The sequence below is a fragment of the Sciurus vulgaris genome (assembly GCF_902686455.1).
Source record: "Sciurus vulgaris genome assembly, chromosome: 3".
Lineage (NCBI taxonomy): Eukaryota > Metazoa > Chordata > Mammalia > Rodentia > Sciuridae > Sciurus > Sciurus vulgaris.
Genome location: NC_136463.1, coordinates 16,524,294 through 16,550,870, shown reverse-complemented (window position 1 = coordinate 16,550,870; position 26,577 = coordinate 16,524,294). Strand labels below are relative to the sequence as shown.

The 26,577-nt window shown below is 42.9% G+C and overlaps 1 protein-coding gene across 3 annotated transcripts; it reads left to right on the top strand.

The window, feature by feature from the left end:
* Window positions 1–2,319: 2,319 nt before the first annotated feature.
* On the top strand, window positions 2,320–23,823 carry METTL2A (methyltransferase 2A, tRNA N3-cytidine). 3 transcript variants are annotated; one of them, XM_079134987.1, is made up of 9 exons: window positions 2,320–2,540; window positions 2,659–2,750; window positions 4,657–5,015; window positions 6,361–6,410; window positions 10,695–10,755; window positions 11,587–11,726; window positions 14,229–14,335; window positions 15,915–15,980; window positions 17,185–23,822. In XM_079134987.1, exons 1-9 carry the CDS (start codon window positions 2,446–2,448, stop codon window positions 17,337–17,339), a joined length of 1,125 nt encoding a protein of 374 aa, XP_078991113.1. In that variant the 5' UTR covers window positions 2,320–2,445; the 3' UTR covers window positions 17,340–23,822. The 3 variants fall into 3 exon arrangements, with proteins under 3 accessions (XP_078991113.1, XP_078991112.1, XP_078991114.1); XM_079134986.1 differs by having other exon boundaries at window positions 2,325–2,452; XM_079134988.1 differs by lacking the exon at window positions 15,915–15,980 and having other exon boundaries at window positions 2,325–2,452; window positions 17,185–23,823.
* Window positions 23,824–26,577: the final 2,754 nt, after the last annotated feature.

Here is a 26,577-nt window from a genome sequence, read left to right as displayed (position 1 = left end):
ATGACATGGTTCCGTGCAACCTTAAATAGAGCAAATTAGGACACCAGGATCCTTCCTCAGTCATTCTGTTCCAGAGTTTATGCTTAAACAGCCCAAAATTCTCACTGACTGTAACTGAAAGAAAATCATGAAACAATTATTACCCTTGGCCTGGGTTAACACACAAGGCAAAAATCCAGAGTAAGAGTTCTTAACCTTCACAAGCTTTGAACCCTTATTACCTGCTGAGCTAGAAGAGTTCTCATCACTCACCACCAGAGGGACCCTTAGCTCCTCTGAAAAAAACTCCCAGGGTGTATTCCAAACTTCTGAACAATTATTTCAGATTCCTCAAAAGATGGAAAAAATTCAGTTGTACAAGCCAAAGATAAATCTATAAAATCAAATATAGGATACTTTAAAACGGCTCATCAATAAGACCCAAACTGTTGGACACTTTAAATGGCTCTAATTATTGAAACTAGTAGAGTAACTTCCAGCAAAGACAGAAAAGGATCTCTCTCCAAGAAAATATGCAGTGGATCCATCCCAGGATGGATCTGCCCGTAGAGCCATGATTCTGCCAACATGACTGTGTCTCTCTCCTAGCTAACTTGAATAGTTTTAAGTGGTGTAATTCTAAACCAATAGATTGACCTGATCAGGTCCTCAACTTGCTGGACTACAAGATTTTAGGCTCCTAATGAGTTCACTTAAAATAGAAAAATAAATATAAAATGTCTTTATTCAATGGTAAAATTACACACTTTTTTGAATATAAATGGTCTCACATTTGACTGTGAAATTAAAATGGTCTTTTAAAATAAAAAAAAAATAAAAAAAAAAAGAAGATAAAAGAAAGAAAATGTGGTGGAAGCCAGGCATGGTGGAGTGCGCTTGTAATCTCAGCAACTCAGGAGCTGAGGAAGGAGTATCACAAGTTCAAAGCAAAGTCTTAGCAAGGCTTTAAGCAACTTAGCAAGACCCTGTCTCAAAATTTAAAATAAAAAGGGGGAATAGCTGGGGATGTGGCTCAGTGGTAAACCCCACTGGGTTCAATTCCTGGTACCAAAAAGAAAAAAAAAGAAAAAATGTGCAGTGAAACTATTGAATGGAAACACTAGCAGCTTTTAGTGAGGGGAGAGAAATAGTCCTTAGATGAAAGAACAAGATGTCAAAAATAAATTTAATTCAAGCACCTTATCTGCAAACAGCTGGCCTTGAGAAAAGAAAGAAATCCTTGTATTTTGGAATGGAGCTTCTGTTCAAGATGCTTCAAAAGTCCATGAAATTGACAAAAGTACTTTGTCTTCAAACAAAGTATATGATCTTGACTATCTCTCTTTTTTTTTAATCAACCCATGTCTTTTTCTTCATTATTAGAGAGGGCTTTGGGTTTGTTTCTGCTTCTTTAGTGGGAAAAGTACCCTCTCATTGCTCTCCTTAGTTTTACCTACAGAAAGAATCTGCAATGAAATACCAATGTACTATGTCTAGCACTGCACTAATTAAATAACCCTTTCCTAGGTAGTAACCATCACACTTCTCTTGAAAGTATTCTCAACCACATAGATGATTGATAGATAAATTCGGTACTGGGGATGGAACCCAGGTCCTTGCACGCTCACCTTCATCCCCAGCTCTTTTTTGAAACAGGATCTCATTCAATTGCCCAGGCTGGCCTCCAACTTGAGATCCTCCTGCCTCAGACTCCGGAATAAATGGGATCACAGGCGTGCTGTCGCCATACCCGGCCTTATTTTATATTACCAGAGTATTTATAGACACCTGAGAATCAATTCGTAGTAGTTCTGGAAATAGAAATGTAAAGCTGAAAATGTATTACTACTACTAAGTATTGGTATGTATGTATTACAGTTCCCATCCCCGCCAGTATTGGGGATTGAACCCCAGTACAATCAATTATTAAGCCGGCTATGGATGATTAAAAAAAAAAAAAAAAAAATTGACGGTGCGGGTCGCGGAAGTGGCGCTCGCCTGCGATTCCAGTTACTCCGCGGCTTGCTACCTTCAGTTCTCTGGGCATCGACTCCACCTGGGTCTAGGGACCTTCATCTCCTTAAGATTTTTCCTTACAACTTCAGGGAAACTGGGAAGCCTGTCAGGATTCCACCACTGAACTGGGGCTCAAGAGGGACGCTCTCTTCCCACCCTGCACCCCGACCAGCGACCTCCGGCGAAGACACACGTCCGGGAAGCAACGCCTAGAGCTCGCACCGCTCCGCCCGGCCTTTCCGCCTACCCGCTGGCCGCCCCGCCCCCCGGCTTCCCGCCCAGGAAGGGGCGTGGCCCGCGGGGGGGAGCTCGCGCGGCGGAAAGAGGGCATTTCCGGCTCCGGCACCATGGCTGACTCGTTCCCTGAAGGTGTGTCCGCCGCCTGCGGCGGGAAGAGGCAGCAGTTCGGGAGCCGGTTCTTGAGCGACCCAGCGCGCGTCTTCCACCACAATGCCTGGTAACTGCCCTGCCCCTCGTCCGGCCTGCGGCTCGCCCCCGTCCCGCCGCTCGGAGCGCTTGGAGAAGCCCCTGACCACCGGCCACTTGTACTGCTGCCCTGCCCAAGGCGCGCTCCTCCCAGGGAAGACGCGCTGCCCGGCCGGCGACTGACCCTGCCCGCGGCTGAGACGTGAGCCCCCTAAGCTGCCTGTTTGGTTTTCCCAGGGACGATGTGGAGTGGTCGGAAGAGCAGGCCGCCGCGGCAGAGAGGAAAGTGCAGGAGAACAGCGCTCAGCGGGTGTGCCAAGAGAAACAAGGTGCGCCCGGTGGGCCGCCAGTGCTGTGGTGCCCACAACTAGCGTACTACAGAACGTGCCTCGCGGAGAGGCCCGCGGACCGCAGCTGCCAAGATCCTTTGTTACTGGCCTGGTGCAGAACTCGGGAGTAGAACGGGAGGGGGAGGGGAAGAACAAGAAGGGAAAAGGGCGCTTTTTTTTTACCAGGCCTTGTTGGGGGCATAGAGTGTGTTTTAATTTTAGGGTTTTTACTTGGGGGAGGATAACTTATTCTAGTAATTGAGGTTTTAATCTTGCTGACTAGTCCCATATTGATGTGGTTAGCCTTTGGAAACCGTGTGGCTATGTTATCTTAGAGGATGTACTTTCTACATGATTTACATCTTCCTTGAGAGTTGCCATTGAAGATTCAAGTGAATAGATTCTAAATATTGTTGGGAAAGGTTAACGGCTAGTATTTATATGTCTTTTCCTTGTGGGATAGGTTTGAGGACTTAGAGCTTCTCTCAAGGAAAGATGCATGAAGCAGAATAGTCTGGCCAAGAAAAAAGAGGCCCCTCCTTGAAGAGCAGGATAATTTCGCTGCAAAATATCCCTAGAGACTAAAATTAAGACTAGTTGGTCCTATGTCCTAAGAGACAATTGAGGGTACAACTAGAAGTTTAAGAGTAATACCCACTAAAATAGTTCTATACAATAATAAAAATATTCCAGTTACAAAATGTTCACCCAGCACAGTTTGATAGACTAGATAAAACAAGGTACAGTTAAAGGGATTTTGAAAATCATGTAGTACACTCCAGTATCATCTTTGTACAATTACAGAAACTTTAGCTGAGCACAGCAGTGTGCACCTAATATCCCAGGGCCTTAGGAGGCTCAGGCAGGAGGATCACTTGAGTCCAGGAGTTCCAAGGCCAACCCAGGAAACAGGGAGACCCTGTCTCAAAAATAAGGGAGAATAAAGAAACTTGGACTATAGGACATTGTTTTGCCCAGAAGCAAGCAGTCAGTAATATAAGTGAGGGAACTAAAATCCAATTTCTTACTTTTTTTCCCCCCTCTTCTACACAAGTCAGGACCTTTTACTGGCAAAGAACAGTGAACAAATAAATCTGAGAGAATGTGAAAGGCCCTGGGTTCAATCCTTTTTTTTTTTGTCTTGCAACCCACAATGCCCTCAAACTCACAATTCTCCTTCTTTAGCCTCCTGAATAGCTGGGATTATAGGCATGAACCACCATGCCCAACTTCTGTACTCATTTCTTTCTTTGATTCCTTAAAACCCTCCTCACCTAAAGACATTTTTACATCGTCTACTTTTAGCCTTGTTTCATTTTTATTTATTAGTAGTATTGAATTTATGTCTGAATGCTACACTCTAAAGAACCACAGAGAGAGTGACATATTTAATGAAGATCTGATTGAATGATAACAATTGGGTTTACTTGAACAACCCAAGATCCTGGGATATTTAACTTGTAAAAGAAAAGATTTAGAGGGGAAAGCAACTGCCCTCAAATAAAAAAGAATTGTTATTTTGGCCCCAAGAAATAATAGTACCTTTTTACTGGAAGTGATTGGAAAAATTTTTGTCTGTATGTGTATAATGCCAGGAATTTGCTTAATTTTAAAATTTTCTAACACTCAGTAGCCATCCAGAGATATGAAAGGAGAATGATAGGTAGGAAGTTCCCTGTCTGATGGTTCCAACAGAAATTAGACTCCCTAGGAATGACAAATTGGGGGGATTCAGGTATAGTAATAGCAGAACTGAATTACCTCAAGTGCCTTTAGCTCTGTGACTGCGGCTGAACATGTGATTACTTTTAGTATAAAATGAAATTTAGTGAAGCAGGATAATTGACATTAGATAAAAATAAAATATTTGAGACCTGATTCTTAAAATTCCTTCTTAAATTTACAGTTGATTATGAGGTTAATGCCCATAAATACTGGAATGACTTCTACAGAATTCATGAAAATGGATTTTTCAAGGATAGACACTGGCTTTTTACTGAATTCCCCGAACTGGCACCTTGCCAAAATCAAAATCATTTGAAGGATTTGCTCTTGGGGAACAAAAGGAATGAAATCCCTGAATGTAGAAGCAGTGAAGATGGACATGGCTTAACAGTGGAAGAACAACACAAGTGTCCTTCCACCACCCTTGAAAGTAAAGCACAGATGTTTTCTGTGGAGGAGATGGTAACACAGAAACTGAATCACCTGGAAATTTGTGCTGATGCGTTTCCTGGATCCTCAGCCACCTACCGAATACTTGAGGTGACTTCCTTTTAGGTTCCTGTTAATGGAGTTAGTGAAGCTGTCACATTGTGTACACGAAGTAAAATAGAAAGTCTTACCACAAAAATGACTTCTATCTAATGAAGTTGACTAAATCATTTTTAATGGCCTGGAATTGCCTCTATTTTTTGAACTGGGAAAATGTCAAGATGGATATTATAGAATTTCACAATGGGAAAATACACAATCCACTGAAAGCTGGTTTGCCTTGGAATTGAGTCCTGTGATGTGACTTTGTGTGTGTGTGTGTGTGTGTGTGTGGTGCTGGGGATTGGGCCCAAGGCATAGCACCTGTTAAGCATGCTCTTTTAACACTAAACTAGACCCCTGGTCCTTCTCTGGAGGGATTTTGGACAAGTACCTTCACGTCATAGGGTAGTGGGATTTGTAGCCTCTTGGCTTTATCATTCTTAGGAAGATTGAGATAATCTATGTAAAATGACTTGGAACAGTGTCTGGCATGTAATAAGCCCTCAGTAAATGTTTGCTGTTTTTATTACCACACACAGGGCTATATTTAGGACAAGGTGAACAAGGTCCCCTTTTTGTAGTTTTCACTCAGTCTGTTTTTCCAGTAATGGTATAGTGGAACTCAGTAGGAAAATATTTTATCTATGGGACATTTGCTAGAACTTAAAAAGTAAGCTGGGCACCGTGGCACACACCCCAGAATCCCAGCAGCTCAGGAAGCTGAGGCTGGAGGTTTGGGAGTTCAAAGCAGCCTCAGCAAAAGTGAGGCACTAAGCAACTTGGTGAGAGCCTGTCTAAAGAAAATACAAAATAGGACTGGGAATGTGGCTCAATGGTTGAGTGCCCCTGAGTTCAATTCCCTGTACCAAAAAAAAAAGGTAAAGATTAGCAGGGTATGATGGTGCATGCCTATAATCCCAGCTACTGAGGCGCCTAAGGTAGGAGGATCAAAAGTTAAAGGCCATCTAGGGCAACTTAGCAAGATCATGTCTAAAAATACTTTCTTAAAGTAAGGGGGATATATCTCATTGGTAGAACACTTGCCTAACACACATGAAACTCTGAGTTACAATAAGTTAGTGTTGTTAAAAAAATAAATAAAGGTAACCCATACCTATATTCTAGCTCAGCTCCCTTCTGCTAATGAAAGCTCCTGTCTTTTATGGCTACCTCTTTAAGGAGATCAAAATCAAATAATGTAATGGGTACTGTTTAGCTGTGGTCACTATACCTTCCCTTATACACTTAGCAAGGTTATTTATTGTTGAGTGTTGATTATTTAACTTTAGGGAGTTAATGGTTTAGTGAATATTATTAATAACTTCTGAGACTAATAGCTTCTTTCTGTCTACAGGTTGGTTGTGGTGCAGGAAATACAGTCTTTCCAATTTTACAAACTAACAAGTAAGTATATTGTCAAGTGTATGTGGCAGCAAAGAGGACAAAGGTAAGGGGTTCATTGTTCTCAGAATTCTTATGTATCAAACTGTCAACAGTGGTTACCCAAAAACATGGATTACAAGAAACTTAGGCTTCAACATTATCCATTTGTAAGTCATTTTAATTTAATTTGATGTGTAAGTTACCTTTGTCATCGGGGAAATGATTTAAAAACCTGTTGCAGTGTTAATATATAGTGTGTTCTAAGATGCTTAAAATATGTTCATGCTCCATTTCTCTGCTCGCGTGATCTCTGTAACAGTCAATTACTAGTCTATCATTGCTACCTGGGTAAAGTTGGGAAAGCTGACCTGTCTCCATTTCTGATGTAAACTCATCTGTTCCTTTACTCGGAACGATTATCACACCAGATGTGTGTGCTTTTTTCCACACACTGACCAAATCTCCAACTCTAACTGTGTGCTTTCAGTTCATTTCTGATACTGTCTACCTGGAGTTAGCATCAGCTCCCACAGGTCTGCGCCCCCACTTCAGATGCCAGTTACAAATATAGGCTTTCAACACTTTTTCCTATGGGCTGTAAAATCATGGGTCCCAAAACCTGCTCCTTCGGTTTGATCATTTCCTAGCCTAGATCCCAGTACTCAGGGAAATACTTTTTTTTCCCGTGTGTGTGTGTGTATTTTTTTTTTTAGTTGTAAATAGACACAATGTCTTTTTATGTATTTATTTTTATGTGGTGCTGAGGTTTGAACCCAGTGCCTCACCCATGAGGCAAGTCCTCTGCCACTGAGCTATAGCCCCAGCCCTGGAAATCCTTTTTTTTACATTTACCTGTTCATTATGAATGATATTGTAAAAGGCACAGATGAACAGCCAAATGAAGGGTGAGGGCTGGGATGTAGCTCAGTGGCAAAGTAAATGTCTCACATTTGCAAAGCCTTGGGTTCAACCCCCAGTTCCAAAAAAAGAGATATATAAGGTGAGATCTGAAAGTCTTGAGCTTCAGAACAGCCTCAGTGGAATTGTGGGATGATCCCTCCCTCCCTCCCACACACCCCCAGCCCATGGACATGTTCACCAACCCAGTAGCTTGTCAGGTAATTTTTTTTCATCAAAAGTCTTTGTAGAGTTTAATATCCTCCCCATGTCCCCTTCCTGGGAGGTTGACAGGGAGCTGAAAGAGCCCTCTAAATCACTTGATAAGTAGGTTTGGGTTTTTGTTTGTGCGTTCGTTTGGGGGTTTTGTTTGTTTTTTGTTTTGGTTTGGTTTTTTGGTATTAAAAAAATACCATTTTTTTGGGATTAAACTCAGGTGTGCTTCACCACTGAGCTACATTCCCGGTCCTTTTTATTTTTATTTTCTTAATTTTTTTTTTGGATGTTGATGGACCTTTACTTTATTCATTTATTTATATGTGGTGCTGAGGATTGAACCCAGTGCCTCACACATGCTAGGCAAGCACTTTACCACTGAGCCACAATTCCAGCCGCCCTTTTTATTTTTCATTTTGAAATAGGGTCTTATTAAGTTGCTTAGGGTCTTGCTAAATTGCTGAGGCTGCCCTTCCATAAATGATCTTCCTGCATCAGCCTACGAAGTTGCTGGGATTGTAGGTGTTCACCACTGTGTTTGACTAATCACTTGGTCTTTTTGGCCTTTCTGAGGCTACCTAGGGGCACCACTCTAGCATAAATTCAGTGTGATTCCCAAAGAGACTTACAACAAATAACATAAAACCCTCCTGCTACTCAGGAAATTACTGTAGTTTTAAGAACTCTGATTAGAATCATACTATATTTCTTACTCCACATCTATTCTCAAGCCACACGTGGAAATAACACTCCACTTCCATATTTTCAAGGAAACTCATTGTTTCTCAATTCTATTTAATAATTTGCCAGTTTGGCCCATAATACTTATTAACAGGATTTAGTGACACATTAACTTCATTAAAAACATGCATCTTATCATTACAAGCTTATAAGAAAACTTACGGTAGCTTAAAGAAAAGAAGTTTGTTCTACTCTTCAAGTTACACTATTCGTAATCCACTTTAAATGGGAGTAAAACTTCCCTCAAAAAATATGGCCATTAGCCGGATAAATGGTTCATACCTGTAATCCTAGTGACTCGGGAGGCTGAGGCAGGAGGATTGGAAGTTTCAAGCCAGCCTCAGCAACTTAGCGAGACCCTGTCTCAAAAACTAAAAAGAGCTGGGGATGTACAGGGGTTATGCGCTCTTGGGTTCAATCCCTGGTACAAAAAAAAAGAATTATAGCAATTAATCATCATTATCAATCACAGTAAAATTGAATTGGAGGTGACATCTTCAGAGTCTGTGTCCTTTTCGTTGTCTTGTGGTACTAGTGATGGAATTCAGGACATTATGCATATTAGGCAAGTGCTCTACCCTCCCCTAATTTAAGTAAGATTATCATGCTTGGGGCTGGGGTTGTGGCTCAGTGGTAGAGCGCTTACCTCAAACATGTGAGGCACTGGGTTCTATCCTCAGCACCACATAAAAATAAATAAATAAAGGTATTTTTAAAAGGTTACCATGTTTAGTATCTTGCAGGAACCCACTTCTTTATCCAGTTCACTTTTCTAGAATTGATGCAAGCTTTTTACTGCCTGCAAATCAGATTATGTCTTATGAAATATGTCTTCTCCCTCAGTTAGTTGGTCACACTTAGCATGTCTTTCCCTGATACTCTGTGCCTTCCCGAAATATTCTCCTGTTTCTATCAGACTATCTCCTTCCTTCCTCAAGTTCTAGGTCCAAAGCATCTAGAAAACTTACCTAATTAATGCAGTCCAGCTGTATAGCTATGCTGTCATTGAAGCCTTTTTTGTTAATGTCTACTTTCTATCACAGGTTCTTCACTTTTATTTTTTTAAATAGTACTGTGACTTAAACCCCCAGGGGTACACTGAGCTTCATCACCCTTTTTATTTTTTATTTTGAGACAGGATCTTGGCAGGTTGCCAGGGCTAACCTGAAACTTCAGCTCTTCCTGCCTCAGCCGCCCATGTAGCTGGGCTTATAAGTGTGCTCACCACCCCTTGCTTAACTTTTTTTCCCTGCCTGCATGCTAGGGGAATGGACCCAGGACCTCACACGTGCTATACAAGTGCTGTACTACTAAACTATACCTCTAGCTGCCCCGCACCTTTTTTTTTTTTTGTCTTTAAGACAGGGCTCTCAGTCACTTGAAGAGACTGGTCTCAAACTTAACAATCCTCCTGCCTTGACCTTCTGAGCTGCTGGAGTGGCTTTTTTTAAATGGGAAATTCTAGACTTATAGGTTGTTTTATATTTTGATTTTTTTTTTTTTTTTTTGGTAGTTGTAGATGGACCGAATGCCTTTATTTTATTTGTTAATTTTTGTGTGGTGCTAAGACTTGAACGCTGTCCCTCACACATGCTAGGCAAGCACTCTGCCACTTATCTACAGCCTCAGCCCCTATTTTGATATCGTTTGAATAAATACATGGTGTTTTTCATGATTGAAAATAATTTTAGTAGTTATATTAGTTCAGCCCTTTTTTTATTGCTACCTGGTGCTAAGATTTGTGCCAACTGGCAATAATAAGAATAAACACAGGGCTAGGTGCCATGATGCACACCTCTAATACCAGCAGCTCAGGAGACTGAGGTAGGAGGATAAGTTCAAAGTCAACCTCAGCAACTTATCAAGACCTTGTCTCTAAAAAAAGGCATTTTTAAAAAGGGCTCAGGGGTTAAGGTTCAATCCCCAGTACCAAAGAAAGAATAAACACAGGGATTTAGTCTTAATCTTTGTCTCCCCAACATCTAGGATAATTTCCAACAAAGCAGACCCTCAGCATTTGGTGAAGTAATTAAGTTAAGGATGCAGTCTCTGCCTTCACACCATTCACTGTGTAGCAGGGGCAGGCTCATAGGCACAGATGTGTTCCTAGCATGGAGAAAGTTCTAAGGAAACCCAACAGGAAGACTGCCATCAGGCCTAGCCTGATTTGAAGACAAAGTAGTATTTCTCTTGGAGAAAAGAAGAGGATGTTGTTTTTAAACTCACTGATCGCTTGATAAACAATATGAGCCATATCTGCAGGGATTAAATGAGGATATAGAGTAAAAGGGATTTTGATAAGAATGTGTTGTGACTAATAGGTGTAGTTTCTTTGAACCAGTGGTATGGTATTCTTTGCTACTTGATACTTTAACTCTGTTACACAAGAAAGAAAATAGATATAGTATATTTTGCAGCCTAATTTTTCTGGTTTTTTCCTGCTCATTTTAGTGACCCAGGCCTCTTCGTTTACTGTTGTGATTTTTCTTCCATAGCTGTGGAACTAGTCCAGGTAAGCACAGTGGTTCCTATCAGTAATTTTCACTTATTAAAGAAAAGGGGTTCACTAGATTTTCTTACTAAGGCCTAAATAAAAGATTTAGTGAAACAGCGTGGCATGAAGAGCCAGGTCTGAATATTAAATCTGCCACTCACCAACTGTGGAACTCAGGACAAGGTTCTTCACCTTTCCAAACCTATGTTCACCAGAATGACTTTCCCAGTTTTAAAGTCCCAGAAACACCCCTGGGATTAATCCCCAGTACAATAAAAAAGAAAGCCAGTACATGGATTGGGAAGATACCCAAGGGTTTGAACCCAGGGCTGCTCTTTAACACTGAGCTACATCCCCAGTCCCTTTTATTTTTTATTTTGATTTAGGGTCTTGCTGAGTTGCTGAGGCTGGCATTGAACTTCCAATCCTCCTGCCTCAGTTTCCCAAGTTGCTGAGATTACAGGCATATACCACCACATCCAGCATGGAAAGAGTTACTCTTGGGGCTCAAGACCACTTAAATATATTTTGTCTTTTTCCGTATGAGTTTTTGGTCTCTTGCTTTTCTTGGCATTCTCCAGTCCCCAGATATAACTTCATGCCTGACAGGTGGTGACAGTGCATCAGAATAAAGAATAAAAGTAGTCGGAAATGCTCCATTTTAGAAGCACCAGTTGGAATTCCACAGGATCTCCCCTAACTTGTCTTACCCTATGAGTATTCCTAGAAACCATGCTGTAGTGACTAGAAATGGGTCCCTCTGCTGGAAGTAATAGCAGTGACAAGATAAGCTTTTCTCCGAGCTATGCTGGCTTATCCTGACCCATTTCTCTCTCCGCCTACGTGCAGACAAATGCAGAATATGACCCTTCCCGCTGTTTTGCTTTTGTTCATAATCTCTGTGATGAAGATCAGAATTACCCAGTGCCTCGGGACAGTGTTGATGTCATCATTCTCATATTTGTTCTTTCAGCAGTTCTTCCAGACAAGTAAGTTGGTTGGTTGGTTGGTTTTTGTTTTGTTTTGTTTTGGACTGGGAATTCAACCCAGGGCCTCACGCATGCAAGGCAAGCACTCTACCCCCGAGATATATCCCCAACCCTTTTTATTTTATTTTGAGACAGTGTCTTACTAAGTTACCCAGACTGACCTTTTAAACTTGTGATTCTCCTGCTTTAGCCTCCAAGATAGCTGAGATTACAGGTGTGCAACACCACGCCTGGGTCAGACAAGTAAGTTTTAGATCCCTTAACCAGTAGCCTAACCAAAGTAAAGCTTTGGTCAGAGACCTTTAATTAGAAGCCCTAAATTTAAAAGGTTCTATTTATGTTCTAATAGACATGAAGAAGCCACACCATCTGTGATTTGTTTGTTACCAGGATTGAACCCAGAAGTGATTAAATACTGAGCCACATTCCCAGCCTTTTTTATTTTTTATTTTGAGATAGTGTCTCACTAAGTTACCCAGGGCTTCTCTGAGTTGCTGAGGCTGGCTTAGAACTTGCGATCCTCCTGCCTCAGACTCCCAAGCCACCGAACCCAGCTCATCTGTAGTCCACCTACTGTTTCAGCCTCTGACCCTCTGCCTTTAGGGCTTGGTTCCTTTCACTGTTATGATTGGGGAGCAGCCTTTTGAGTGTGGGGAAGTTCCCTGCTGATAACCTCACAACCTGCTGTTTTAAAGATATGAGATAACATCTCATGATTGGCCATTTAAATGCTAGAAATAAAAAAACATTAACAACACAAAATTTTATACTGAAGCTCAACTAAGATATTCTCTGTAGCTTAAATGTTTTGGAAAACAAAGTACAGAATTTCATGAAATCAGGATTAGATAAAAGGGAAGTTAAATGCTATATCCTAAAAGATGCCATTAAAACCTTATGTTTAGTGGCCCAGGGGTGTTACTCAGTGTTAGAGTACCTGTTTAGCACACATGAGGCCCTGGGTTCCATCCACAGCACCAAAAGAGAAAGGAAAGCCAGGCACAGTGGTGTGTGCCTGTAATCTTAGCTACTTTGGGGTCTGGGGCAGGAAAACAACTTGAGGCCAGTTTAAGCAACATAAAAAGGCTTTTTTTTTTTTTTTTTTTTTTTTTTTTTTTTTTTTTTTTTTTGGTAAGGGGATTGGACCCAGGACTCTTTACCACTGAGCTACTTCCCTAGCCTGTTTTGTTTACTTTTGTTTTTGTTGTTATTTTGAGATAAGGTTTCACCACATTGCTGAGGCTGGCCTCCAACTTGTAGTCCTCATGCCTTAACTTCCTGAGTTGTTGGAATTACAGGCGTGCATCTCCAAACCTGGCTTATAAATTGTAAGTTCTAAAGGAAAGGACTTAATTTAACAAAAACAGTCTCAACAGTCTGTTGAGGCACATACCTATAATACCAGCTTCTCAGGAGGCTGAGGCAATAGGATCACAAGTTCAAGACCACCCTCAGCTCAGCAACTTAGTGAGATTGTCTCAAAATAATTTTTTTGTTTGTTTTTGTTTTGGTGATACTTAACCACTAAGCCACATCCCTAGCCCTTTTTTTTTTTTTTTTTTAAACCTTTAGACAGGGTCTGGTCTCGCTAAGTTGCTTAAGTTGCTTAAGGCCTTGCTACTTTGCTGAGGCTGGTCTTGAACTTGCAATCTTCCTGCATCAGCCTCCTGAGTTGCTGGGATTATAGGCATGTGCCACCATGCCCAACTCAAAGTAAAATTTAACAAAGAACTGGGAGCTAGGCTCAGTGTCGCACAGCTGTAATCCCAGTGATTGGGAGGCTGAGGCAGAAGGATTTTGAGTTCAAAGCCAGACTTAGCAAAAGTGAGGCACTAAGCAACTCAGTGAGACCCTGTTGCTAAATAAAATACAAAATAGGGCTGGGGATGTAGCTCAGTGACAAGTGCCCCTGAGTTCAGTCCCCTGTGGGGGTAGGGGGACAGCGGTCAGGGAGTCTTTGCATGGAAAGATCTCAAATCTAAAAGTAACAGATGACTCACTAGCAGTCCCCATATTGGTTGGTCGGGGCTCCCAGAGAGCCACAGGAGTATTGGGCTGGTCAGTCAGGTACTGTGGCTCTCCTTAGAATCCCAGTGACTCGGGAGGCTGGGGCAGGAGGGTAGCAGCAAGTTCAAAGCCAGCTTCAGCAATTTAGTGAGACCCTGCCTCAAAATAAAAACTAAAAATAGCTGGGGATGTAGCTCAGTGGTAAAGTGTCCCTGGGTTCAGTCCTCAGTACCACAAAAATGAGTACAGAGCAGGTTGGCAACCCCAGGCCCAGGAAAAAGTAAGCCAGATGGAAAATATGGAACTTCACTCATTACAGAGCCTTGTGGAAGAACAGGTTCTCCTTCAGCCTCTAACTGAAGGAGAGGCAGAGGGGCTATAATTTCAGGGTTGATGTGTCAAAGTTAGGAAGTCTACTGGCTTTCAGGGATATGCACAGGGAAAAGGAGCCCTGTTCCTGAGGAGGCCTAACCTTTCTTCCCTGTTGCCCAACAGGATGCAAAAAGCTATCAATAGGCTGAGCAGACTTCTGAAGCCTGGAGGAATGATGCTTCTGCGAGATTATGGTCGCTATGACATGGCCCAGTTGCGGTTTAAAAAAGGTATTTTTCCACTTATTAAATGGTGGGTTTTTTGTTTTGTTTTTGTTCTGGGGGGTTTTGTTGTTGTTGTTGTAGAAGATGGACACTGTCTTTATTTTATTTATTTGTATGAGGTGCTGAGGTTTGAACCCAGTGCCTCACATGTGTGAGGCAAGTGCTCCACCACTGAGCTACAACCCCAGCCCTTAAATGGTGGTTTTGCTATCAGATTAGACCTAGAGGTCAGTGGAAGGAGACTTCAGAATTAGAGGCCAGAATGTACTCCACTTGATACATAACGAGGAAAGGGTATGATTTTATATAAAAACTTTAAAGAGTTTTGTACAACTGGATATTAAGGTCTTTTAAGCCAAAATGTCAACTTTAGAAGAGCTATGCTTAGATATTTGATTATGTAAATAATATTAAATGCAGTATGATAAAAGATGCCATTAAAAAATTAGAAGAGGCTCAATGCAGTTCTACAAGCTTGTACTCTGAGCTACGCAGGAGGGTGAGGCAAGAAGATGGCAAGTTCAAGACCAGCCAGGGGCAAAAAAAAAAAAGACCAGCCAGGGCAATGTAGCGACCCTGTCTCAAAATAAAAATGACTGGGGATATAGCTCAGTGGTAGAGCACTTCCCAGTGTATTTAAGGCTCTGGATTCCATGCCCAGCATTAAGTTTTGGTTGTTTTTTTCTTTTAATTAGAAGGCAAGAGAAATTGAGAAGATGTATTTTCAGTATATATATTAAAAACTTCATATCAATGCTCTTCAAAGGGTTGTCATGACATTGATAAGGAAAAGATCAGTGACCCACCCAAAAAACAGACAGTTCACAGAGGAGCATATCTAAATGGCCAGTAAACAAAACTTCAAGGAAATACTAATAAAGAGATAATTGTTCCTAACCCTCTTGTTGGCTAGTTCAAAGAAATATACACACTTTTTTTTTTTTTTTTTTTAGTACTGGGAATTGAACCCAGAAGGCATTTTACCACTGAGCTTTTTTTTTTTTTTTTTTTTTTTTTTTTGAGACAGGGTCTCACTAAGTTGCTTTGGGCTTTGCTAAATTACTGAAGCTGGCTTTGAACTTGCAATCCTCCTCAAGTTTGAGGTCAGCCTCAGCAACTAAGTTAGGCCCTAAGTGACTTATCAAGACTGTCTCAAAAAGTAAAGCCAGGTGTGGTAGTGCACTCATGTAATCCCAGTGGCTCAGGAGGCTGAGGCTGGAGGATTGCAAATTCGAAGCCAGCCTCAGCAACTTAGACCTGTGTCAAAAATAAAAAAGGCTGGGGATGTGGTTTGGTGATTAAGTACCCCTGGGTTCAATAAAAAATGATTCTATTAATTTAATTTGGGGAGGGGATGATAGAAACCCCATTGTTTTCATCAGATAAGTCTAGCACATAGAGCTGAGAATTACATGTTCCCCAATGAACTTACAGTCCTCCTGCCTCAGCTTCCCAAATTGCTAGAATTTTACATGTGAGTCACCATGCCCTGGTGAGAAATTGAAGTTTTGATGCACATTTGATTAGCAGTGTATTTCAAAAAAAGTGCTCTGAAGTGTCTGATTTTTACCATGTCCCTCCGCAGGTCAGTGTCTATCTGAAAATTTCTATGTGAGAGGTGATGGAACCAGAGTTTACTTCTTCACACAGGGTATGAAAAAGATGATCTCTATTTCCTCTAAAGGTCTTCAACATGCCAGATAAGGACTTCAGTATACTTTTAGAAGAAGAATCATCTGGCCCCTCTTACCTTTTAGACAGCCTTTCCCCTGTAGTTCTCCAGCCCACTTACGCTGGTCTTCAGTCCACTGCTTTGCTCTTTCTGTCCCTTTTTCCAAAACGTGAAATTATCTGTTTTGCAAAATTGTTTTTCAGCTGGGCGAGGCATCTGAGGCAGGAGGATTGCAAATTTGATGAGACCAGCCTCCCCAACTTAGTGAGACCTTATCTCAAAATAAAAAGAACGAAGATGTAGCTCAGTGGAAGAGAGCTTGCCTAAGTTCAGTCCCCAGTACTGGAAAAGAAAAGACTCATTTCCACGCCAGCCTGCGCCACCCTCTATGCTGGGCTATACTTGAGGTGCAGCTGTGTCAGAATGAGTCATTTCCTCTGAGCTCCAGGTATAACCTGGAACTGCTGTCCTCTTGCCTGCTCTGGTTGCAGGCATTTTCTTTCACCAGTACTTTATGATTCTGTTTATGGGCCCTTTCTAAGGTCACATACTTTGAGCTTTTGGTTGAAGTAATGAAATCTCTCCCCTAAAAAATGTTGTTTTGATGTATACATATGCAGGTGTTGGTTTGTTTGTTTTTGGTACTGGAGATTGAAGCCAGGGCGATTAATCACTGGGCCACATACCCAGGCCTTTTTTTATATTTTATTTAGAGACAGGATCTCTCAAAGTTGCTCTAGGGCCTCCCTAAATTGTGGAGGTTGACTTTGAACTTGATATCATCCTGCTTCAGCTTCCCGAGCCACTGGGACTGCAGGTATGCACCACCAGGCCCAGCTTTTGCATATAATTTTAAGGTGCTCATAAAGCCCTGGATACCAAATATAAACCAAAAAATTTTTGGTTTATAACTTTTATCTTAAAAATCCCTCCCCATCAGCTGACTCAGAAAAAAATCTCCCTCTGGGTTCCACACTGCCCTTCCCAGGAGATTGGCTTCCCCAGTCTGAACATGAGCTTGCTGTTACCGAGCCATCACTGCATGCATAACAGAACTGTGCTGCTAGAGCCACTTAAAATGCGTAGTGGCAGCAACTCTCACAGCTCATTTAATCGGGAAGTAGTCAACAAAATACCTTTTCTTCTGGGGAAAATACATAAACATCTTCTCTTTCCAAACCAGATGAACTGGACACACTTTTCACTACTGCGGGACTAGAAAAGGTTCAGAATCTGGTGGATCGCCGATTGCAGGTGAACCGAGGGAAACAGCTAACAATGTACAGAGTTTGGATTCAGTGCAAATACCGCAAGCCTCTTCTGTCCACCACCAGCTGAGAGACACCTGTTCCTGATACAACACAAGTTCATTGTTTGTGGACTTTTATAAAAAGTACATCTGTAAATGCTGGTTTCTTCATGTTGGACATTCAAGAATGTAAATAAGGACCGGATGCAGTGGCATACTCCTGTAATCCTAGCAACTTGGGAAGCTGGGACAAGAGGATCGCAAGTTCAAGGCCAGCCTCAGCAATTTGTGAGACCCTCAGCAACTTAGGACAATTTTATTTCAAAATAAAAATTAAGAAAAGCAACTTGGAGCTGGGCATAGTGGAGCACACCTGTAATCCCAGTGACTTGGGGGGCTGAGGCAGGAGAATCTCACATTCAAACCGGTGTCAGCACTTAGGGCTGGGGATTACCTTAGTGGTAAAGAACCCCTGGGTTCTTCTATCCCTGCTACAAAAAAAAAAAAGGGCTAGGGGTCTAGCCCATTGGTAGAGCACTTGCCTAGAAGATGGAGGCCCTGAGTTCTGTCCCCAGCACCACAACAAATAAATCCAGATTCAAGCCCTGAATAATTGGATTCAAGCCCTAGGAAAAGTTATTTTTAATCAATATTAACAGTCACATGTTTATAAAAAACTTTTTTAATAACTGAAATTTTATCCATAGGATGAATTTAAAAATAAAGTCAATGCATGGTGGTGTGTACCTGTAATTCCAGTGATTTTGGATGCTGAGGCAGGAGGACTGCAAGTTCAAAGCCAGCCTCAGCAATTTAGCAAGACCCTAAGCAGTTTAGTGAATCCTGTCTCCAAGGGCCGGGGATGTGGATCAGTGGTAAAGTGTCCCTAGGTTCAATCCCCAGTACTAAAAAAAATAAAAACAAGTTGTCCAGGTGCAGTGGACAATTCAGGAGGTTGAGGCAAGAAGATCACAAGTTCAAAGCCAGCCTCATCAACTTAAGCAAGGCCCTATACAACTTAGACTGTGTCTCAAAAAGAATCTTTTTAAAAAGAGCTGGGTACTTAGTTCAGTAGTAAAGCTGGAATCAATCCCCCTTACCAAATAAATAAATAAAATAAAAAGCTGGAGCAAGCATGGTGGCACATGCAAGTAATGATAGCTATCCCAAAGACTGAAGCAGGAAGGTTATAAATTCAAGGTCAGCCTGGGCAGTTTAGCCAGACTGTCTTAAAATTTTAAAAAGGGTCAGGATGATAACCCAGTGACAAAGTACCTCTTGAGTTCAGTCCCCAGTACAAACAAAAATGAGTAACTTGGACTGGGGAGATAGCTCAGTTGGTAGAGTGCTTGCCTTGCAAGCACAAGGCCCTGGGTTCAATCCCCAGCACCACCAAAAAAAAGAAAAACAAGTTAATCTTAGTTCCCTGGAATTTTAAGCCCCATTGCCCCTCTAACCTGTTTCTAAAGAATTGAAAGGACTGGCTGGGCTTGGTGGCATATGCCTGTAGTCTCAGCTACTAGGAATGGTGTCTATGGTTCAAAATAGGCCTAGGCAATTTAACAAGACCCTGTCTTAAATTTTTTAGAAAGCCTGTGTATCACAGGCGATACACCCTGTGATTCCAGTTACTGGGGAGGCTGAAGCAGGAGAATTGTAAATTCAAGGTTAGCCTTAGCATGACCCTGTTTCACAATGAAAATGTATGTTGCAAGGGGATGTCCCATGTCCCTGTGTTTTTTAATGTGTGATGTCTGTAACTGGAGAGATTGTATTATATAATATAGGCATCAAAAGTAGAAACATGGTGACCTCACTACCAACTACAGACCATTCACATTTTCTCGATAATGTCCTTATCACGTGAAGCCCGTTGTGTTACATTTAGTAGTTACATCTCAGTCTCCTTTAGTCTGGAACAATTCTTTAGGCTCACTCTCTTAACCCTGACATTCTAAGATCCCAGGCTATAAACTGTCAGATAAGATTTGTTGGTGCTTCTTCACCATTTGGTTCAGATTGTGCATTTTTGCCAAGTGATGCTGTATTTCTTGCATGATATTGGGTGATAAATGCCTTTTAATTTCCCTATCATTGATGATGTTGCTTAGACTACATGATGTCTGCTGGGTCCCTGTTTAATCAGCTTTTGTGTTGCTGTGACCAAAATACCCACCAAGAACAACTTAGAGGAGAAATTGTTTATTGCTTGCTCATGGTTTCAGAGGTTCAGTCCACAGCTAGCCCACTTCATTGTTCTAGGCCCAAGATGAGGCAGCACATCATGGTAGAAGGGCCTCACAGAGGAAAGCTGTTTGCCTCATGTCAGGGTCTGGAAACAGGGCAAGGGGCCATAGGGAAAGCAGCACTTCCAGGGCATGTCTCCAGTGACCCACATACTCCAGCTGCGCCCCACCTACCTACAGTTATCTCCCAGTCCATTCAAACTGGAATGGACTGTATAGCTTACAGCTCTCTGGTTATTCATTTCACCTTTGAATATTCCTGCAGTAACAGGAGCTTTTGAAGGCTATCTCATCCAAACCATAACTCCCTGTCCTATAAAGGTACTAGTAAGTGTTTTGTAGGGAAGTGCTTTGAGCCAGGCACGGTGGCATGCACCTGTAATCCCAAGGATTTGGGAGGCTGAGGGAGGAGGATGGCAAGTTCAAGGCCAGCCTCAGCAATTTAGCAAGATCCTGTCTCAAAGTAAAAAGGGCTGGGAATGTGACTCAGTCCTTAAAGGCTCAATTCCCTGTAAACCGCCCCCCCCAAAAAAAAATGCTTTGAGATTATAAATCCCTGTTCCTCATCAAACGTATGCCCCATAGTTTGTTGGCTGAATTTCTACTATGATGGTTGCCAAATAATGATACCTAATCCCATGCTCCTTCCATATCTATTGTTTGGCATTCTAGCGTAAAGAAAATATTTCTTCTCTTATTTACTTCAATATGGACTTAAGATTTTTTTTTTATTTATTGCTATTATTTTAATAACTCATGTTGTTCCAGATTTGGTTAATGAAGGTTCCTTTGAACTGGTTTCTGAGATCAGTTGAGAAATCCCTTTGAGTACTTAAAATATACGACATTCCAGGCCCTTCTTGTACTTTACTCCAGACATTGTTCCCAAGAAGTTCTGGTCTCTGTGGTGAGGTATTTAGAAACTGAGCACTAAAAGTGTGCTCATTGCCACTGTGTTCTGCTCCCAGGCCCTGTCAGCAGACAGAGCTAGGGCATGTGTGTGTAATCGTGCACCCTCTTTACCTTAGTATATATGGGAAACAGTTCAAGTCAATACCTTTGATTCTAATCCAATACCACAAGATTTATTCTAGTTCTCACCCTTTTTATACTTCCAACTCCCTTTTCCAACAGTGAAAAACCTGGCTCCCTTGATCCTCAGCGTGTTTATTTGTTGGGCCAGTCCTCTTCTGCATCACCAATCTCCTTTTGCCACCACCCACACATGGATGCCCGCTCCACCTTCCTTAAGCTCTGTGCTTCACTTCCCACCTCACCCTGGCTGGGTCCAGTATCCCTGCAAGGCCACCGCCACCCTTTTGCCCCTGTGCTAACATCCACCTTGCTTGACTCTACCTAATGGGCTTTAAAGGTAGAAGAAACAGTTCCCATCTTTTCCATTACCAAATTAAAACTGGAAAAGACTTACTACAGAGATGGCATTTCATTTATCTTTTGAGGTGAATAGATACATCAATCTAAATGATACACTAAAGACTGTGCTTTGGCATCTCTAAAGCATTTCAAACAACTAGAACAGTTTTTATTCCCTCTTCCTGACACCTGGCTTGGGCTTTGGGCTTAGAAAAGATGAGCCTTTTCCTGCCCCTGCTCCCTTTTATTCCCTGCCATCTGCTAAGCTCTCCAGCCTTTTATCTGCCAGGCCAAGTGGAACTTTGGGAGGGACTTTGCACAGTGCTTCAGCCTCAGAATCACTGACAGTCGCAGAAGAGTCACATGTGCAGGGTGGATTACAGAAGGACCTCAGCACCACTCAGAAATGCTGCTGGACTATCAGTCCAAATGGTATCTTCCCTCCTACCCCCTGACCCTGGGGATTGAACCCAGGGAGACTACCACTGAGCTGCATCCCCAGGCCTTTTTATTTATTTTGAGACAGGATCTCACTAAGTTGCCAAGGCTGCCCTAGAACTTGAACTCCTCCTGCCTCTGTTTCCCAACTCTGGGATTACAGGGATGCCTCACTGCACCCAGCTCCTGTATTCTTAATGTAAGAAAGGTCCTTTGTCAGGCTGGGAAGGTAGGTCCAGGTGTGCAGCTGCTCAGGAAGTTGTGTGGTTTTGATGCAAGTCTAATAGAGAAGTGTTTCTGAAACTGACTTATCTTCCCAAGCTAAACTGTGGCAATTTGGTTGAAGAGATAATCCAATGCTTTTTGAAAAATGAGAGACAGTTTAATTTGGGACTGGTACAGTGAAACTGTTGGAGTGAAGCCATGTTCCCAGAGGCCATGCCCAGAGTTTGGGTATAACCCTGATCACCCCCGAAGAGTGTGGGTCTTACAATAGAAAGGTGAATCATCTCCTGGTCTTGCTGGTTCAATCTTGAACATGGTCTCCATTAATGCTTTTCGGTGGGTCTCCTTCCTCCCTTCATGTAAGATTCATTCTCTCGGGCTGTGGTTGGAAAATTAGGGCCTTGGAAATTTAGTAGGAAAAGGAAAACCTAATGTACTGAGGTATCCTACTTTCATGTAATTGACTTCTATCCTTGCTTTGAAGACAGTACTTCAGTAAAGTGAGGAGCTTTCTATGGCTTAAAAGATGAGCCCAGGACAAACAGTTTCTTTCACTCTGTTCACAAAAGCTTGTTCTTTGGTTTGTGGTGCAGCTGCTATTTTAGGAACCTGGATGCATCGAGGCATTGCAGATCTTTACTTGTGTCTTACTTGGTCTGCAGGTTATGATTTGGGAACCTTGGTCAAGAGGTGGAGGAAGGGCCAGCGGTGGATTTCCCAGGTAAAAACACTGAAAGTGAATTGTAGCTGCCTCCCTGTATTGTAGTAAAGATCTAGGTTCATGACTAGACATTATCTCTTGGCTATAACAGTGGAACACACTGCATGGGACTGAGTTTTGGGACAAATAGCCTGTCTGAGTACATGTTCTGTTGGGAGGCCCTGAGACACAGTAGCCAGTTGCCTGGACCAAAGGGTTAAGCCTGGTATATTCATCCTGAGGGGAGCCCCAAATTGTATTCACTTGTTCATTCTCCACTTTTTTTTCCCCTCCTGGTGCAGGGGACTAGACCCAGAGGCACTCTGCCACTGAGCTACAGTATCAGACTTGTTTTTTATTTTGAGACAGAGTCTTGCCAGTTGCTGAGGCTGGCCTCAAACTTGAAATCCTCCTGCCTAGCCTTCCAAGTGGCTGGGATTACAGGTGTGCACAACCAGGCCTGGCTTTTTAAAATAGTCTTAAAAGGAGCCATACTTCAAACATTTATCAGCAGTAGCATGTTAATCACCTCCAAACCTCCTGCTTTGGCACACTCGTGTAATCCCAGCAACTCTGAAGGCTTAGGCCGGAGGATCACAAGTTCGAGGACAGCCTCAGCTATTTAAAATTTAAAAAATAAATAAATAAGGGCTGGTGATGTAGTTCAGTGATAGAAAACCGCTGGGTCCAATCCCTAGTACCATGAAAAAGAAAAAGGAAGGAGAGAAAAACACCTCCAAGGGGGTAAGCAGGAATAAGGAAGGCCCTGAAATGGCAAGCCCCCTACCCCTCTGCACCCTTGCTCCCATTACCTCTAGCATCCACTGCATGAGTGAGACTCACACTCAGTAGTGCTCACTAAGTCATGAGTGCCTTGGGGAAACTCTCAACACTGAGCAGAGTAGCAAAGCACACAAATCAAGGTTGTTACACAATAAATAGAGCTGGAGGTCACTCCCTCATGGGAAATCTTCCAGGTAGAAGGAACACCAGTGCAAAGGCCTGAGGGTCATGGCATGGGAAGCGCTGCATCAGGAATATCCGCTTATGGTACCACTGCTCACTCGTAACGATGCATCTACTTTCAGCAGGTTTTAAAACATCATATACCAAGAAATGAGTAAGAATGAGCACTTGTTCCCCTTGACTCTCCTGTCCAAAGTCTGTATTATTCCCAATTCATTTAGGGATGATTAGGAAACCAGCCCAACTCAAAAGAGTCTGGTTTACAGTGGGGCACAGTGGCACACTTCTGTAATACCAGCCACTAGGAAGGCTGAACTGGGAGGGTCGCAAGTTCAAGGCCAGCCTCAACAACTTAGCAAGGCCCTCAGCTACTTGGTGAGATCCTGTGTCAAAATTAAAAATTAAGCTGGGCCTTTTGGCACACACCTGTAATCCCAGCAGCTCAGAGGCTGAGGCAGGAGGATTGTAGGCTCAAAGCCAACCTCCGCAGCTTTGCAAGGCTCTAAGCAACTTAGCAAGACCTTGTCACAAAATAAATAAAAAGGGTTGGGGATGTGGCTCAGTGGTTAAATGTCCTTGGGTTCAATCCCTGGTGCACACAGGGAAAAAATTTAAAAATTTTTTTTTTTTTTTAAGTTTGGATGGGCACAATACATTTATTTTATTTATTTGTGTGGTGCTGAGGATGGAACCCAGTGCCTCACACATGCTAGGGAAGTGCTCTACCACTGAGCCATAGCCACAGCCCCACAAAAAAATTTAAAAAGAAAAATTTTAAAAAGAAGTAGAGTGAGGCACAGTGGTACATTCCTGTAATCTCAGCAACTCAGAAGGAGGAGGATAGCAGATTTGAGGTCAGTCTCAGCAACTTAGTGACACATTATCTCAAAATAAGAATTAAGAGGGATGGGGATGTACTCAGTAAAGCACCCCTGAGTTCAAGCCCCAATACTATAAAAGGGGGGTATGCTGGTAGGGATGTAGCTTCATGGCAAAGCTGAGTACCTAGTACTATTAAAAAAAAAATCTCGTTTATAAAGCAGGATTGTTGATCTGTGAGCTGAAACCTAACGGTCAAAGCTGAGGGGATCTCCCCAGGAAGGGCAGCTGCTTGAGTGTTCAAATTGAAATCAGAAGTTGGTGGTTAAGAATGCAGTGGAACCAGGCACAGTGGCACACGCCTGTAATCCCAGCTGCTCAGGAGGCTGAGGCAGGAGGATCGCAAGTTTAAAGCCAGCCTCAACAAATTAGCAAGACCCTAAACAATTTAATGAGACCCTGCCTCAAAATAACAAAGGGCTGAGGATATGGCTTGGTGGTTAAGAGCCCCCAGGTTGTTACCAAGTTCTTGGTGCCAAAGGAAAAAGCTTTTCATTTTTCATATATTTAATCCTCATAGTTCCTCTGTGAAATATAGGAATAATTATTCCCATTTTACAGATGAGAAAATCCAAAGTTCAAGGACAGTAAGTGGCTTGCCAAGGTCAGATGACTAATTAATCATAAAGAATTAGCCTCAGATTAAGAAGGGGTATTTGGGGTCTGGGAGTGTAACTCAGTAGAGTGCTTGCCTAGCATGCACCAGGCCCTGGGCTTGATACCCAGCCTGTGTGTGCGCGCTGCGCGCACGTGTTCTCTCTCTCTCTCTCCATGAAATTGGCTACATAATTCTTTTTTTTACAACATTTTCATCAAAATAGAATTTTAAGGGCTGGGGATATAGCTCAGTTGGTAGAGTGCTTACCTGGCATGCACAAGGCCCTGGGTTCAATCCCCAGCACCACCAAAAAAAAAAAAAAAAGAATTTTGAAAGTCTCCACCTTTCCCTGCCCCCAGTGCCATGACTGTGAGGCTCACCTCAGCCTGATGTGAAGCAGGGACCTGGATTCTGAGCCTCATCCTCTATAGGAGGCCACCATATCACAAGTACAGTCCCTCAGTCACAGAAGAAGGATCCACACTGTCCTGTCCTGAAATTCTCACTACTGTTTTTTTAATGAGGTTCCCTATATTTTCATTCCATACTGGACCCCACAAATTATGCAGCCAAATCCTGCTGCCAGGCCCTTGGTCCTTCCTCTTTCTGCCTCTTTAGGAAAGAGCTGTCTTCTCTTGACTTTGACAGTTACTATATTTTCCCTTCCCACCGTGTCAGCTGGGGATGGGTCATCTGGGTTAGGCCTTCTCTCCACCGCGCAGGCTCCAGCTGCCCCAGGTTTTCCTGCCTTTCCAAGCCCCTGACCCTCTCCTGGCTCCTGGGACCCATCAGGCAGGCCTGTAAGACATGGCCATTCTGCATCCCTCAGACCTGGTCCCTCTGAGAGTCCTTCCCTGACCTCCTGCCCTCCCCGCCCCTCAGCCTTCTCCAGGCCCTCAGTGAACCAGGGCAGAGCTCTGACTTCCTCCTGTCACCAGTACTGTTTTTTGTTTTTGTTTTTGTTTTTTGCAGTTCTGGGTTCTCACCACTCTGCCATATCCCCAGCCCTTTTTATTTCTTATTGTGAGACAGGGACTCACACTCACTAAGGTGCTGAGGCTGGCCTTGAACTTTCAATCCTCCACCTCAGCCTCCCAAGCTGCTGGATCAGGGGCTTGTGCCTTTACACCAGGTGCCAGCGCTGTTCTTACCTGTTCCCTCGTGCACTGTCTACTCTAAACCATGAGGAACTCCTATTTTGCTTACAGTTGTATCCTCAGTACCTCGAATGGTGTCTGGCATGTAGAGGGGCTCAGCAAATGTTTATTGGGTGGGTGAGTACATAGAATGTCACCTAGGAGCTGGGAATCTGGAGGGTGTCCAGCACCAAAGTCAGGGAAGTCCAGTTCTGTCAAATGACCCACTGAGAAATACTGAGGCTTAGTGAAACCCTGGCCGTGAAGGCCCACGCTGTGGGTAGGAGCGACTCCCTGAACCCACAAGGGAGCAAGGCTGCCTAGGAGGAGGTGGGAGCAGGTGTTCAAAGGTGTAGGAATACTTCTAGGCCCCAGGACTCTGAGAGTGAAAGAGCTGAGGCACTGTGACCCTCTCAGTATCACCAAGACACGCACAATCCCCAGTCTCTGTCATGAGCCAAGTCTCTCTCTCTCTCTCTCTTTTTACAGTTCTTTAGTTGTCAATGGATCTTTTATTTATTTATAAGCGGTGCTGAGTATTGAACCCAGGGCCTCACACATGCCAGGCAAGTGCTCTACCACTGAGCCACAATCCCAGCCCCACCAAGTGGGTCTTGAGCCTTTGACTAGTTGACCCAAATATACCCTGGAAGCCTGGGGTGGTGGCACACACCTGCAATCCCGTCTACTCAGGAGACTGAGGCAGGAGGAAACCAAGTTCAAGGCCAGCCCTTGAACCCTGTCTCAAAACAAAAAATGTAAAAA

Excerpts from the sequence above, each read along its gene's own strand:
- METTL2A (XM_079134986.1), top strand. The coding sequence starts at position 2,343 with ATGGCTGACTCGTTCCCTGAAGGTGTGTCCGCCGCCTGCGGCGGGAAG. Across the intron at positions 10,756-11,586 it reads TAGCTGTGGAACTAGTCCAG|ACAAATGCAGAATATGACCC; the intron begins GTAAGCACAGTG and ends GCCTACGTGCAG. Across the intron at positions 15,981-17,184 it reads AGTTTACTTCTTCACACAGG|ATGAACTGGACACACTTTTC; the intron begins GTATGAAAAAGA and ends TTTCCAAACCAG.